The 15,618-nt window shown below is 35.9% G+C and overlaps 1 protein-coding gene across 18 annotated transcripts in view; it reads left to right on the plus strand.

Moving 5' to 3' along the window:
- Nucleotides 1-15,618, plus strand: part of BCAS3 (BCAS3 microtubule associated cell migration factor) — a 703,320-nt gene that overhangs the window by 292,140 nt on the left and 395,562 nt on the right. For all 18 annotated transcript variants that reach the window (XM_054457118.2, XM_063655621.1, XM_054457116.2 and 15 more), the window contains exon 15: nt 8,205-8,469. In XM_054457118.2, coding sequence (XP_054313093.1) covers nt 8,205-8,469 — 265 coding nt within the window. The remainder of the gene's footprint in view (nt 1-8,204; nt 8,470-15,618) is intronic.

A 15,618-nucleotide genomic window follows, 5' to 3' on the forward strand; every position in this document is an offset into this window, starting at 1 on the left:
TTTATAGTACTGTTTCTGTGTATTTTCATAATCTTCTATAATATTAAACTTTGTAGAGTATTTTTCATTTCAAATTGGTATTTTAAATCTAATCTGAAAAGAAATTATATGTGTATGCACAAATGTGTATATGTAGTTATGTAATATATATAAATGGATAGATATACTGTATATTTGCATTAAGAATTGCCTGAAGGAAGGATGTGTTCCAAGATAATGAGAAATAGTTGTGGGATTTATGTGTGTGTGATTTTTTAAAAATACCAAAGTGATTTTCTGTATTTATGTTTTATTATTTTATTATATATAGCTATATTCTACCTTGAAAACAAAATAAACAAAATATCTGCTTGCTATTGAATGTCATTTTTCTTCTTTTAAGCAGATAATCTATATTTTTTAAATTAATTAATTTATTTTACAGATTGGGGGTCTCACTCTGCTGCCCAAGCTAGAGTACAGTGGCACAGTCATAACTCACTGCAGCCTCATAACTCCTGGGCTTAAGCGATCCTTCTACCTTAGCCTCCTGAGTAGCTGGAACTACAAGTGTATCACTGTGCCTGGCTTGCTATTGAATTTTTTAAAGTACCTTAAAAATAAAGTACCTTAATTTCATTGGTCTCATGTTCTTAACTCATGTCTTGTATGGATTTTTCTTAAGGGAAGACTTTCTTTAGTTTTTCCTCTCTGTACTGTGGAGACTCTAATAACACTAATTTTGAATTTCAACTGAGCAAAAGATTATTCCCATAAAAAGAATGTCTTTCTTCTCATTGTAGATCTATATTACAAAAAAACTATATTGAATTATTATATTTTGAATTGCATCTACAAAAATTTTTGTCAAAATTTGGTTTTTCTCTTGTTATAAACAACAACTACATGGTACCCTTGATTTTGCTTTCTTGTCTTCAAGGCCTAAAATTTATCATCTGGTCCTTCACAGAAAAAGTTTCCTGACCCCAGTTCTAAAAGAATCCTCTACTTCTCTCATGTCCACAAACATTTTCTGTGTCAGTTCTATAGGATTTTGAAATGTGGCCAAGCAGGAGCACATATAATTTATCTCTTGCTATTCACATCTGCGTAGTTCCTGAGTTCAAAATATTGACTAGTGAGTGTCTTAAAGAAAAAATTATATAAATACGTTTGTGTCCTAAATTTGAGAGCAGGGGTTTGAATAGTGAGTGGTATCTGTACTTGTTTAATATTTGTTATCACAGTTGCCTAATCTGTACATGGTAAATGTTATTTCTCATGATATTCATGGTATTTAGTGCTATAGAATTAAATCAGTAATGCGACTCGACTCCTATCTAGCTCTTCTTTCTATGATGAGAAAATGTTAATTACAAATAACATTCCATAGTTGAGGTCCAAAAATCATGCAGATAATGTCGTCACCTTATTACTAGTTTTCCATTTTTACAGGTTTTTTCCATTTTTAATAATGTCTGAAAAGCCATCCAGCTAGTTAACTAATAACAACAGTTATATTATTTTACATTTTGTGGATAGGCAACTTGTTATCCTCTGTAATGTTATTTAAAGGATTAAACTTTCCCTACTTATTTTGACAGCTAGTATCTTTAGCAGTCCTTCTCTGCTCATTTATATATGCTGATATGTCTTCAAGGTCATAGAGCAGAATCACTTCTCTAATAGCAGTTTTCTAAAAAAGCATTAGGTGGAATTCTGTCTTCCTGCCTTGATACTGATTGTTAGCACCACCTCTATATCCTGAGTATCCTTAAAAAGAAAGAAACTCCTTTTTATTGACAGACCAGGAAGTGGTCTTGATTATAAGTGTTTTGGAAAAAGATGTTAGATAACATAGTTCAATTTCACTGTGGCTGGAACATAAATTGCTCCATGATAAATCTAAAGATGCCTTTCTTTATATAGTTGACTCTGTCATGTGAAAATGCATTTCATATTATGATGTTAATTTCTTCCGGTACTGTATTTCTTTTCTCTTACTTCTTCTCTTTACCCCTTTCTTCATCCTGCTTTTCCCTTTCTCTTGCTTTTCTGCGACTTTCGTTCTTTCTTTTAATGGGATCCCTGATCTATTCAGAAAAGTCAGTTAAGCTGAACATAATCGTAGGCAAGCTACAGAGGTTAAACACTTAAGGAATAACTATTTATCTGAAACACTGGAGTCGTTGGGAGTTAAATTTCTCAGCTTTTAGGACAGTCTTTAATTATATCATTAATGTGTCATTTGGATGTGTCACAATAGTCAAGATTGGCAGGCATGTGGTTGAATTTTGAGTTTGTTCATGTATTGATGATGTTTGTCTAGCAGTTTCCTAGCAATGAAGTATCTTGTCTTGATACATAAGACTAAAATTTCTTTTTTATTTAAAAGATTCTGGGCTCTATTAGAAACTTGTACTTTGATGGCTACCTATAGCTTTTGTTTGTGGTGCATGTCTGAAATATGTAGTCTTATTTGAAGATCTAATACATTGAAAAGTGTTTCTCTGACCACTTGGGGACTTTTACCTAATTCATGTTATTATAATGAAGCTAATATGCCTCATACACGTAGATATGTATATATACAGCTATTTCTTAATTTTTAATTTTTGTGGGTACATAGTAGATATGTATATTTATGGAGTACTTGAGATATTTTGATATAGGCATATAGTACATAATAATCACATCAGGGTAATTGGGGTATCCATCACCTCAAGCATGTATCCTCTGTGTTACAAACAGTCCAATTATACTCTTTTAATTATTTAAAAAAAATGTTTGTGGGTACATAGTAGGTAGGTGTATATATTTATAGAGTACAGGAAATGTTTTGTTTTGTCTAGCCACAGTGGCTCACGCCTGTAATCCCAACATTTGGGGAGGCCAAAGTGAGCGGATCACCTGAGGTCAGGAGTTCGAGACCAGCCTGGCCAAGATGGTGAAACCCCCATCTCTACTACAAATACAAAAATTAGATGGGCGTGGTGGTGCATGCCTGTAATCCCAGTTTACAGGATCCCAGCTTAAGGATAACTTAAATAATATAATTGGGACCAGGTGTGACAGCTCACACCTATAATCCCAGAACTTTGGGAGGCCAAGGCGGGTGGATCACCTGAGATCAGGAGTTTGAGACCAGCCTGGCCAATATGGTGCCTGTCTCTACTAAAAATACAAAAAATTAGCCAGGCATAGTGGCGCACGCCTGTACTTCCAGCTACTGGGGAGGCTGAGGCAGGAGAATCACTTGAACCCGGGAGGCAGAGGTTGCAGCGAGCCGAGATTGCACCACTGCACTCTAGCCTGGGTGACAGAGTGAGACTCCATCTCAAAAAAAAAAAAAAAAAAAAAAAAAGTTTTGTTTTAATACAGGCATGCAATGTCAAATAAGTGCATAGTGGAGAATGGGGTACCCATCTGCTCAAGCATTTAAACGATTCAACTGTATTTTTTTTTTTTTTCTTTTTGAGACAGAGTTTCACTCTTGCCGCCCAGGTGAGAGTGCAGTGGCATGGTCTCAGTTCACTGCAACTTCCGTCTCCAGGGTTCAAGCGATTCTCCTGCCTCAGCCTCCCCAGTAGCTGGAAGTACAGGCGTGCGCCACTACACCTGGCTAGTTTTTTGTAGTTTTAGTAGAGACAGGCACCATATTGGCCAGGCTGGTCTCAAACTCCTGATCTCAGGTGATCCACCCGCCTTGGCCTTCCAAAGTTCTGGGATTGTAGGTGTGAGCTGTCACACCTGGTCCCAATTGTATTCTTTAAGTTATTTTAAAATATATGATTAAGTTATTATTGACTATAGTCACCTTATTGTGCTATCAAACAGTAGGTCTTATTTATTCTATTTATTTAAAAATGTAAAATTAAATTATTATTGACTACAGTCACCCTGTTGTGCTATCAAATACCATATATTATCCATTCTTTCTATTTTTCGTACCCAGTAGCCATCCCTACTCCCCCCTCCTCCCTCCACTACCCTTTCCAGCCTCTGGTAAACATCCTTTTACTCTCTACCTCCGTGAGTTTATTATTTTGTTCTATTGATTGATTGATTGAGATGGAGTTTTGCTCTGTCGCCCAGCCTTGAGTGCAGTGGCGCGATCTCAGCTCACTGCAACCTCCACCTGCTGGGTTCAAGAGTTTCTCCCACCTCAGTCTCCCAAGTAGCTGGAATTACAGGTGCATGCCACCACACCAGGCTAATTTTTGTATTTTTAGTAGAAACGGGGTTTCACCATGTTGACCAGGCTGGTCTTGAACTCCTGACCTCAAGTGATCTGCCTGCCTCGGCCTCCCAAACTGCTGGGATTACAGGCATAAGCTACCATGCCTGGCCAAGTTCATTGTTTTACGTTTTAGATCCCACAAATAAGTGAGAACATGCAAAGTTTGTCTTTCTGTAAGTGGCTTATTTCACTTAACATAATAACCTCCAGTTCTGTCCATGTTGTTGCAAGTGACAGGATATTATTCTTTCTTTTTATGGCTAAATAGTACTCCATTGTGTATAAATACCATATTTTCTTTATCCATTCATCTGCTGATGGGTCCTTAGGTTGCTTCCACATCGTGGCTATTGTGAATAATGCTGCAATAAACATGGGAGTGCAGATATCTCTTTGATATGCTGATTTCCTTTCTTTTGGGTATATACCTAGCAGGTGGATTGCTGGATCCTACGGTAGCTCTAGTTGTAGTTTTTTCAAGAACCTCCAAATTGTTCTCCATAGTGGTTGTATTAATTTACATTCCCACCAATAGTGTATGAGGGTTCCCTTTTCTCCACATCCTTGCCATCATTTGCTATTACCTGTCTTTCGGATAAAAGCCTTTTTTTAAACTTGAGGGAGATGATATCTCATTGTAGTTTTGATTTTCATTTCTGTAATGATTATTGATGTTGAACACATTTTTGTATACTTGTTTGCCATTTGTATGTCTTTTGAGAAAATCTATTCATATCTTTTGCCCATTTTAAAATAGGATTGTTAGATTTTTTTCCTTTTGAGTTGTTTGAGCTCTTTTCTAGTTATTAATCCCTTGTCAGATGGACAGTTTACAAATATTTTCTCCCAATCTGCGGGTTATCACTTTGTCGATTGTTTCCTTTGCTGTTCAAAATCTTTTTTAACTTGACACGATCCCATTTGTCTATTTTTGCTTTGGCTGTCTGTGCTTGTAGGGTAATACTCAAGAAATCTTTGCCCAGTTCAATGTTCAGGAGTTTCCAAAATGTTTTCTTGCAGTAGTTTCATAGTTGGAGGTCTTAGATTTAAGTTTTTAATCCATTTTCATTTTATTTATGTGTATGGCGAGAGATAGGGGTCTATTTTTATTCTTCTGCATATGTATATCCAGTTTTCCCAGCACTAATTATTGAAGAGACTGTGTTTTCCCCAATATATGTTCTTGACGTCTTTGTTGAAAGTGAGTTCACTGTAGGTATGTAGATTTGTTTATTGGTTCTCTGTTCTGTTCCATTGGTCTATGTGTCTGTTTTTATGCCAGTACCATGCTGTTTCAGTTACTATAGCTCTGTAGTATAATTTGAAGTCAGGTAAGGTGATTCCTCCAGTTTTTGTTTTTTTTTTTTCTTTTTGCTCAGGATAGCTTTGGTTATTCCGGGTCTTTTGTGGCTCTATATACATTTTAGGATTGTTTTTTTCTATTTCTGTAAAGAATGCCATTGGTATTTTGATAGGGATTGCATTCAATCTGTAGATTGCTTAGGGTAGTATGGACATTTTAACAATATTGATTCTACCAATCCATAAACATGGAATATCTTTCCATTTTCTTGTGTCCTCTTCAGTTTCTTTTTATCAGTGTTTTGTAGTTCGCATTGTAGAGATCATTCCCTTTTTTTGTTAATCGTTAGTTATTTATTTGTAGCTATTGTAAGTGGGATTACTTTGTAAATTTGTTTTTCAGATTGTTCACATTTGGCATGTAGAAATGCTACTGATTGTTGTGTGTTGATTTTGTATCCTGCAACCTTACTGAATTTGTTTATCAGTTCTGATAGGTTTTTGGTGGAGTCTTTAGGTTTTTCTGAATATAAGATCATATGATCTGCAAACGAGGCTCATTTGACTTTTTCTTTTCCAATTTGGATGGCTTTTATTTCCTGTCTGATTGCTCTGGCTAGGACTTCCAGTACTTTGTTGAATAACAGTGATAACAGTAGGCATCCTTGTCTTGTTCCAAATCTTGGCAGAAAGGCTTTCTGTTTTTCCCTGTTCAGTAAGATACTAGCTGTGGGTCTATTGTACATGGCTTTTTTTGTGTGGAGGTATTTTCCTTCTATACTCAGTTTTTTGAGAGTTTTTATTATGAAGTAGTGTTGAATTTTTATCAAATGTATTTCCAGCATCAATTGAAACAATTATATGGTTTTTATCCATTATTCTCTTGATATAACGTGTCACAATGATTTGTGTGTGTTGAACTGTCCTTGCATACCTGGGATAAATTCCACTTGGTTGTGATAAATGATTTTTTTTTGATGTGTTGTTGAATTTGGTTTACTAGTATTTTGTTGAGGATTTTTACATCAATGTTCACCTGGGATATTGGCCTCTAGTCTAGTCTTGTCTTGTCTTTTCTTTTCTTTTTTTTTTTTTTTAATGTATGTGTTTGGTGTTGGTATCAGAGTAATACAAGCATTGTGGAATGAGGTTAGAAGTATTCCTTCCTCCTCTATTCTTCTCAATAGTTGGAGTAGGATTGGTATTAGTTCTTCTTTAGATATTTGGTAAAACATCTAAAATTAAGCAGTGAAGCCATTGGTCCTGGGTTTTTCTTTGCTGGGAGACTTATTACATCTTCAGTCGCATTACTTGTTACTGGTTTATTTAGGTTTTGGATATTTTCATGATTCAATCTTGTTAGGTTGTATGTGTCTGGGAATTTATCCTTTTCTTCTAGATTTTCCAACATATTGGCATATAATTGCTCATAGTAGACTCTAATGATCCTTTGAATTTCTGTAGTATCGGTCATAATGTCTCCTTTTTCTTCTCTGATTTTATTTATTGGAGTCTTCTCTCTTTTTTTCTTAGTTCAGCTAATGATTTGTCAATTTTGTTTATCTTTTCAAAAAACCAACTTTTCATTTTGTTAATCTTTTGCATTCTTCATTTGTTTTATTTATTTCTGTTTTGATCTTTATTATTTATCTTCTACTAATTTTGGGTTTGGGTTCCTCTTGCTTTTCTAATTCTTTAAGATGCATTGTTAGATTGTTTATTTGAAGTTTTCCTTTTTTTTATTTAGGTGCTTATAACTATAAACTTCCCTCTTAGTACTGCTTTTACTGTGTGCATATATATATTTTCATGTTAAGTTTCATTCACAAATATCTTTATTCTACTGTGCTTTTTCTGTTGTCTGGATTTTTTAAAACACTATTTGACAATTGTTTTAGGTGGTAGAAAATTAATTTAGTCAGTGTAGAAAACTTAAGTATCTGTGAGCTGCCTTCCTTTTAGAAGCTATGCTTAAAAATGCTTATAACAGTATCAAATTTTCCTTAGCTTTCTTTAATTTTTTTCTGAAATAAGTAAGTGGAGATATTTTTGCTCAAGTTGTCACCAGTTGACTGATATTGAGATAAAGGTAGTAAATTCAATTTGCTAATTCAGAAATACTGGAGATTCTTTATTCACTGTATGATAAGTGTCATACAAATTAACTTTCCCTGGCTCAGGTCTGTGGCTCACCACTTGTTTTCGTAAATAAAGTTTTTTTTTTTTAACATAACTGCACTCATTTACATATGTTCTATGACTGCTTTGACAGTCCAAGAGTAGAGCTGAGTGATTGCAACAGACAGTAGAGCTTTTACATCCTACAAGGCCATATGGCCTCTTATAGAAAAAGCTTGCAGATACATGAATTATTGTTGTTATCAGTTACGTGTGTGTGTTGGGGGACAAAGGGCATTGAGTGTTTTAAGATCTTCTTTCTTTGCATTTCACCTCTCTTCAGGATCCTGTATCCCTGACTATTGAAGTAACATTCTACCTAATGGAGTTTTGATCAACAGTCTTTGTGAAACTCATCTGTAGAGTAACTTTTATTTAATAGCTGATCTTAGGTACATTTGGTAATGAGGCAATCATTTATATTCATATTTGGTGATGTGTGATACTCTTAGAAAAATCCAAGTAGTTTGAGACATTTTTGTATCTTTTCTTATCTCATTTCTAGGTACAGGACATCTGCTTCAGCCATGACTGTCGCTGGGTTGTGGTCAGTACTCTCCGGGGTACTTCACATGTTTTCCCCATCAACCCTTATGGTGGCCAGCCTTGTGTTCGTACACATATGTCACCACGAGTAGTGAATCGCATGAGCCGTTTCCAGAAAAGTGCTGGACTGGAAGAGATTGAACAAGAACTGACGTCTAAGCAAGGAGGTCGTTGTAGCCCTGTTCCAGGTCTATCAAGCAGCCCTTCTGGGTCACCCTTGCATGGTAATTTTCTCTGTCTCCACTGTTGTCTTGAATCTTCCTTCCCTTTGTCCTTATTTTTACAGATCTGGGATAAAACTAAACTTGTTATAGTCTGTTCATGTAAAAAGAAGATCTTAGGCTTATATGAAATTCCTAATTATTAAATCATTTAATAAATTGGAGCCCGTATAGTAGTGGTGAACTTTACCATGCTATTTGAACTCCCTATTTCAATATATGAGGGATATTTGGTATCATATTTATGGAATATAAAACTTGGAACTATTTTTATAACTTCAGAGAACTGAACCTCCTTTTACTTATCTCTTCCAGAACATTCTATGTTCAGTGGGACACTATAGTTTATTAAGAAATATTCATTGTTGGAAAGAAATAGTCATGGGTAATGTGTATTTTAGATAGAGCAGCATTTGCTTTTTTTTTTTTTTTGAGACGGAGTCTTGTACTGTAGCCTGGGCTGGCATGCAATGGTGTGATCTCGGCTCACTGCAACCTCTGCCTCCCAGGTTCAAGCAATTCTCCTGCCTCAGCCTCCTGAGCAGCTGGGATTACAGGCGCCCGCCATCACGCCTGGCTGATTTTCTGTATTTTTAGTAGAGATGGGGTTTCACTATGTTGGCCAGGCTGATCTTGAACTCCTGACCTTGTGATCCACCTGCCTTGGCCTCCCAAAATGCTGGGATTACAGGCGTGAGCCACCGCGCCCGGCCTGCATTTTATTTTAAAATGGAATTGGCGGGATTTCTGCTGTGTATCTCAGTAATTTATCTTAGATCAAGTAGCTGTATAACCATCATCCCAATCAATAAATAGAACATTATTGGAATCTCTCTTTTGCATACTTTCTCCATAACATTAAACCACAATTCTCATTTTTATGGTAACCACTTCTTTACTTTTTAGAATAGTTCTACTCCTAAGCAAGTGTCCTTAAACACTGTTGTTTCCATTTTATGTAAATGGAATTGTAGAGTGTGTATATTTTGATATCTTTGGCTTCTTTAACATTATATTTGTGAGATTCAGTTATGTTGTTGCAGGTAGGTTCAGTTCATTTATTTACAGCTCTCATTTATTCCATTGTACTTCTGTTTATTTATCCTTTCTACTATTGCTGATGTACATTGCATGGTTTCAGGTTTGGGGATAATATGTATACTAATTTTTGAGTGGAAATTCTTGATCATAACATAGTTGAATCTTAACCTTGATAAATAACACTGGAGTGGTTGTACTGTTTTATTCTCACTAGAACCACAGAAAACGTTGACATTAGATCACCTTTTCTGGAGCATTGCAGATTTCCCTTGATGGGTGACCATTTTAGGTTTTCAAGATTGGGGAATCTTATATAGAGAGATTATAGTTACCACAGAAAGTCATTGTTATTTTATTAACTGACCTGAAATTCACATAATATTCACCATGTAAATGTGACAGTACATTCATGATGTTGTGCCACCACAACCTCTGTTTACAAAACATTTTCCTCACTCCTAAAGGAAACCACATATTCTTTAAGCACTTACTCCTCATTCTTCTTTCCCCTAATTCCCTAGCAAACACCACTCTCTGCTTTGTAGACTGTTACATTTACTTGTCCTGTATATTTTATATAAATATAGTTATAGAATATATGACTTTTTGTTTCTGCCTTCTTTCATTTAGTATAATGTTTTTGAAGTTCATCCACATTGTAGTATATATTAACACTCCATTCCTTTTTGTGGGTAAATTATATTCCATTGTAGGAATATAACGCAATTGATCCGTTCATCCACTGAGGTACATTTGGGTTGTTTCTACCTTTTGGTTATTGTGAATAGTGCTGTTATGAATATATGTGTACATATATTTGAGTACTTCTTTGTAATTCGTTTGAGTATGTACCTATCCTAATTTGTTTCAGCTTCTATACTGACCACATTACACATTCTTTTGTAGTATCCAATGAATTCCACACACACACACACACACACACACACACACACAGACACACACTGTAGGAAGCTTTAAGATAGACTGAAAAAATATAGGTAAATGTTTTCCTTGGGACTTTTGTAACTCAAAAAAATGGGACCTCTTTTTACTCCTGAGATCATACTTTATGCTTTGGTTCTATTATTTTTAATGAGAATGATTGTTATTTATGTGTATTTAACTTAACTAGTGACCCATGATATTTAAGGTTGAAAGTTTTGGGTGGGGGGAGGGGGGAGGGATAGCATTGGGAGATATACCTAATGCTAGATGACGAGTTGGTGGGTGCAGCGCACCAGCATGGCACATGTATACATATGTAACTTACCTGCACATTGCGCACATGTACCATAAAACCTAAAGTATAATAATAATAATAATAATAATAATAATAATAATAAAAGAAAAAAAATAAAAAATAAAATTTAAAAAATAATAATAAAAAAAAAAGAAAGTTTTTGGAATCAGCTCTAGATGCAAAAGGTCATTGGGAATTAAACATTGAGTATACATGGACATAAAGATGGGAATAGTAGACACTGGGGACTCCTGGAGGGAGGACAGTGGGAGGGGGTGAGGGTTGAAAAACTACCTGTTGGGTACTACGCTCACTACCTGTTGGGTACTACGCTCACTACCTGTGTGACAGGATCATTTGTACACCAAACCTCAGGGACATGCAGTTTACCCATGTAACAAACTTGCACATGTGCCCCCGAACATAAAATAAAAATTGAAAAACTGCTTATATTTCAAAAAAGTATATAGAATTTTTATAAAATAAAATTTAGAAAGCTATGAGATATTGATATTTTCAGCTATTTGCTAGACATTTTATTTCAGACTTAACTAGTTACATTTTTTGGTGTTAGTGTTAAAATTGTGTTCTCTATGTAGATGTGTAGTATAGGTTCTTTGGGGACTTTTCTTTTTGTGTTAAATGTTTTTCATAACATAAAATTTTACCAAAATCTTTTGGCAAAGAGATTCACTGTACACATGGAGCAGCTAGGTCAATAAGAGAAACCACAGATGTATTAGTAAATTAAGAAGGATTTGTGATCCCTACATTTATATGTCTTTGGAAAATATTTCCTTGAGCTTCTTTTTTGTTCTTATTTTTGCTTCTTTATTCAGCAAACCACGTAAGAGGTTTTTGTGTTAGGATTCGAGCATAATGTGCACAAAAGACTGCGGTCATTCCTACCCTCATGAATCCTGTATTCCATGGGAAAAGACATATTAAATGACTGCGAACAAATATCTTTCAATATACTTTTGTTGAAGGTTGCAAAGTGCCAGTCAATGAAGGATTTCATCATTTGTGAAAGGACAGTAGTTAAAGAGCAATACTACTTGATTTCCAAGTCAAAATATATTGTTTTCTCTCAGCTTTATTGCTTTCATGTCTCTCCTGTTTTTTTGCAGAAATCTCAAAGAGGAGAATCCACACTGTTCGACTCTGCTGCTGTACTTAAGATTTTCTTTTGAAAGCAAGGAATTTCAGGCAGCCTATTCCTCCTGATAGATAACACGTGTTAAAATTTTATTTCCAGAATTTCCCTCTATTACTCTGTGTAGTTTTTCTCATTTTTGAAGCATGGACTATAGAGTGATGGTCATTTTTCTTCATGTTTTTTTGTATCTTACATGTCATAACAAAATGGGCATTGTTGTTGGTTAGTTCTAAAAATGATGTATTTACAGTTTGTGTGGGTAAACAGTCTGATGCTGGTCAAAAACAATGTAAACCATTGAACAGGGAGGGATTCATCTTGAAAATGAATCATGTTTTGGCGGTATTACCGTTGTTTGTCTGTGCTCTTTTTAGCCAAGTAAAGGAAACTGTTAAATAACAGTTGATATAGGGGTATTTCCTTTTTACTCTTTGGACCCAATCCAGTTTAGGTTAGGATTATTTTATCTATTTGCCAATTTTTTTTAACTTTCCAGAGGATGTTTATTTATTTGAAATATATTCTTTATAAATATGTCTTCCATTTCCTATCTTGTTGCCCGAATATCCACTTAGTCTAGTTAAGGAGTTCTTGTGATCCATGAACAGGATAGGAAAAAAATTTACATCTTTATATTCACTATCCTTTAACCAAAAGTAAGCATTTCCTTTTTGTTATGAACATGGAAAATACATGACAAAAATATTAACAGTGCTTGTGACACTGTTACCAATAGAAAATGCAGAGATACTCATATCACTTTATATATGAAATATATATCTTGAAGTATCTTGCATTATTGAATATATTTTAAAATATTGTTTTTACTCATCACTACTTTGAAATTATTATTATATAATATTTTAGTATTAATTGATTATATACATTACTATAACACTGTATTTTTAATTTATTGATAACTGTACTTCAGTTTAGTTCATTTTCTTTGTAATTATATGTCTTTTTCCCATGCCTTGTAAGTATTATTCTGGGAAACATTCCTTAGGCTTCCCCAGACTGTCCAAATAGTCTGTGATACAAAAATGGTTAAGAATCCCTGATCATCATTTTTTCCCTCATCTGTATCAGTAATTTCTAACAATTTTTTACTATCACAAGCACTTCCTTTCTTAACTATCAATATGATCTGCCAATTTTCTGCTCAAGATCTTTGTGTCTCACCATATTCCTAGAAGGTTAGAAAATGTCTTATCTTATTTCCAGCTTCTTGTCTAACCATACCTAGATTTCTGTACCCTTCCCTGGACATGCCACATGTATTTATTTTTTGATAACTTTCCTATTTGCAACTTTTCTTTATTTGACATTATTATTAGCTCTTTGAATGCCTACTAAGCAAGCTAAAATATTACTGCCTCTCTTAAGTCTTCTTTTGATTTTTATCATCTTTTTCAACCTTGGTATTGGTATGCTCTGCATACTTCTATCATATTATAATATGCAGGTTATTCATTGACATGTCTGGGCTTCCTATTAGATTGACTTCTGTGAGCACAAAGTCTTTTTGGTGTTTCTATTTGTATCTTGGCAGTTGACATAGATTCTAAGGCCTTTTTTATTTTTTTGAGATGGGGTCTCGCTCTATCACCCAGGCTGGAGTGCAGTGGCGCCATCTCGGCTCACTGCAAGCTCCGCCTCCTGGGTTCAAGCGGTTCCCCTGCTTCAGCCTCCTGAGTAGCTGGGATTACAGGTGCATGCCACCATGCTCGGCTAATTCTATTCTATTCTTTTCTTTAGACGGAGTCTTGCTCTGTCTCCCAGGCTAGAGTGCAGTGGTGCAATCTTGGCTTGCTGCAACCTCTACCTCCTGGGTTCAAGCGATTCTTCTGCTTCAGTCTCCCAAGTAACTGGGATTACAGGTGCCCGCCACCATGCCTGGCTAATTTTTGTATATTTAGTGGAGACAGGGTTTCACTATGTTGGCCAGGCTGGTCTCGAGCTCCTGACCTCAAGTGATCTGCCCACCGTGGCCTCCCAAAGTGCTGGGATTACAGACATGAGCCACCGCGCCCAGCTGAATTTTTGTATTTTTAGTAGAGACTGGGTTTCGCCATGTTGGCCAGGCTGGTCTTAAACTCCTGACCTCAAGTGATCCACCTGCCTCAGCCACCCAACGTGCTGGAATTACAAGCCTGAACCACCGCGCCCGACCAGATTCTAAGGCTTTAAACCAGAGTTTTAAAACATCTTTAGAAGTTGTTCTAAGAAAAACAATTTAGATTTAAATAATTACTTGTTAGAATGAAGAGCTTTTTATTCATAGTAACAACTTAAAAAAATTAACATCTCCAAGAAGTAGTCATTTGATCGACAACATTAGTGTTTATTGTGTCCAGGCACTGTTCTGAGTTATAGGAATTTAGCAGTGAACAAAAGAGAAACATGTCTGTGGTCCCATGGAGCTACAGAGAAACATGAGGGAAGGGGAATAGGGAATGCCTAGGGAGGATTGCAATTTGAAATTAGTATGCTTCCCGTAGGCCTTACTGAGATGATGACATCTGAGCAACGATCTGATGGAAGTAAGAGAGAAATTCGTATAGAACAGCCTGTGTAAAATCCTGAGGTGGGAGTGTGCCTGGAATGTCCAAGGAATGATAAAGAGACCAGTGTGGCTGAAGCACATGGTGTAAGGTGTATAATAGGTGATGAGATCAGAGAGGTAATGAGGGCAGATCGTTGTCAGCCTTTCACTCAGCATGAGATGGGGGTGCTCTGGAGGGCATTGAGAATAAGAGTGACATGATAATACTGTGTTTTGGCAGGACTAGAATGGAGATCTGTATTGAGAACACAGTCTGTACGTGGACATGGGTGGAAACTTAGTTGAGACCAGTTAGGAGAGTATTGCAAAAAATCAGGCAAGAAAAGATGAGGTTTGGAGTAAGTTGTTTGTAGTGAAGATTGTGAGAAGTCATTGGATTCTTGATATATTTTTTATGGTGTGGCCATCAGAATTTCTGGTACATTTTATGTCAAGTATGAAAGAAGAGATGAGTCAAGATGAGTAGTAAGACTTTTAACCTAAACATCTAGAAGGATAGGGTTGGTGTCAATTGAAATGAAGAATGTTGTGGATAAAGCAGGTTTTGGGATGGGGACAGGATCAGGAATTTTGGACATGTTAAGTTTAATATGATGTCTTTTTTACCTCCTACTGATGTTAAGTAGGTAGTTGGTTGTATGAGTCTGGAGTTCAGTGGAAAGCAGTCATTTATATAGGGATAAATGTTTGCAACGCATAGATGATAGCTGAAACAAAAATGAGATGAGATCACCTTGTAGGTGAGTATAAAAAAGAGATGTCCCAGGACTGAGCCCTGGGGCCCTCCGACATTAAGTAGCCAGTGACATACAAAGGAAAACTATATATGAGAACTCCTAGAGGCCAAGTGAATTAATTTTTTTAGAGAGAAGGGAATGATTAATGTGTTAAATTCTACTGATAGATCAATGAAGAAATGAGAAAAAGAAGACTATTAAAATTAGTAATGTAGGAGTGTGATCCCCAACCTTTTTGGCACCAAGGACCGATTTCGTGGAAGATAGTTTTTCCATGGGCCAATGTGGAGAGGGGTGGGAGGTTTTGGGATCAAACAGTTCCATCTGAGATCACCGGGCATGAATTAGATTCTCATAAGGAGTGTGCAGCCTAGATCTTTGCATGTGCAATTCACAATAGGGTTTGTGC

This window comes from Pongo pygmaeus, chromosome 19 (genome assembly GCF_028885625.2).
Source record: "Pongo pygmaeus isolate AG05252 chromosome 19, NHGRI_mPonPyg2-v2.0_pri, whole genome shotgun sequence".
Classification (NCBI taxonomy): Eukaryota; Metazoa; Chordata; class Mammalia; order Primates; family Hominidae; genus Pongo; species Pongo pygmaeus.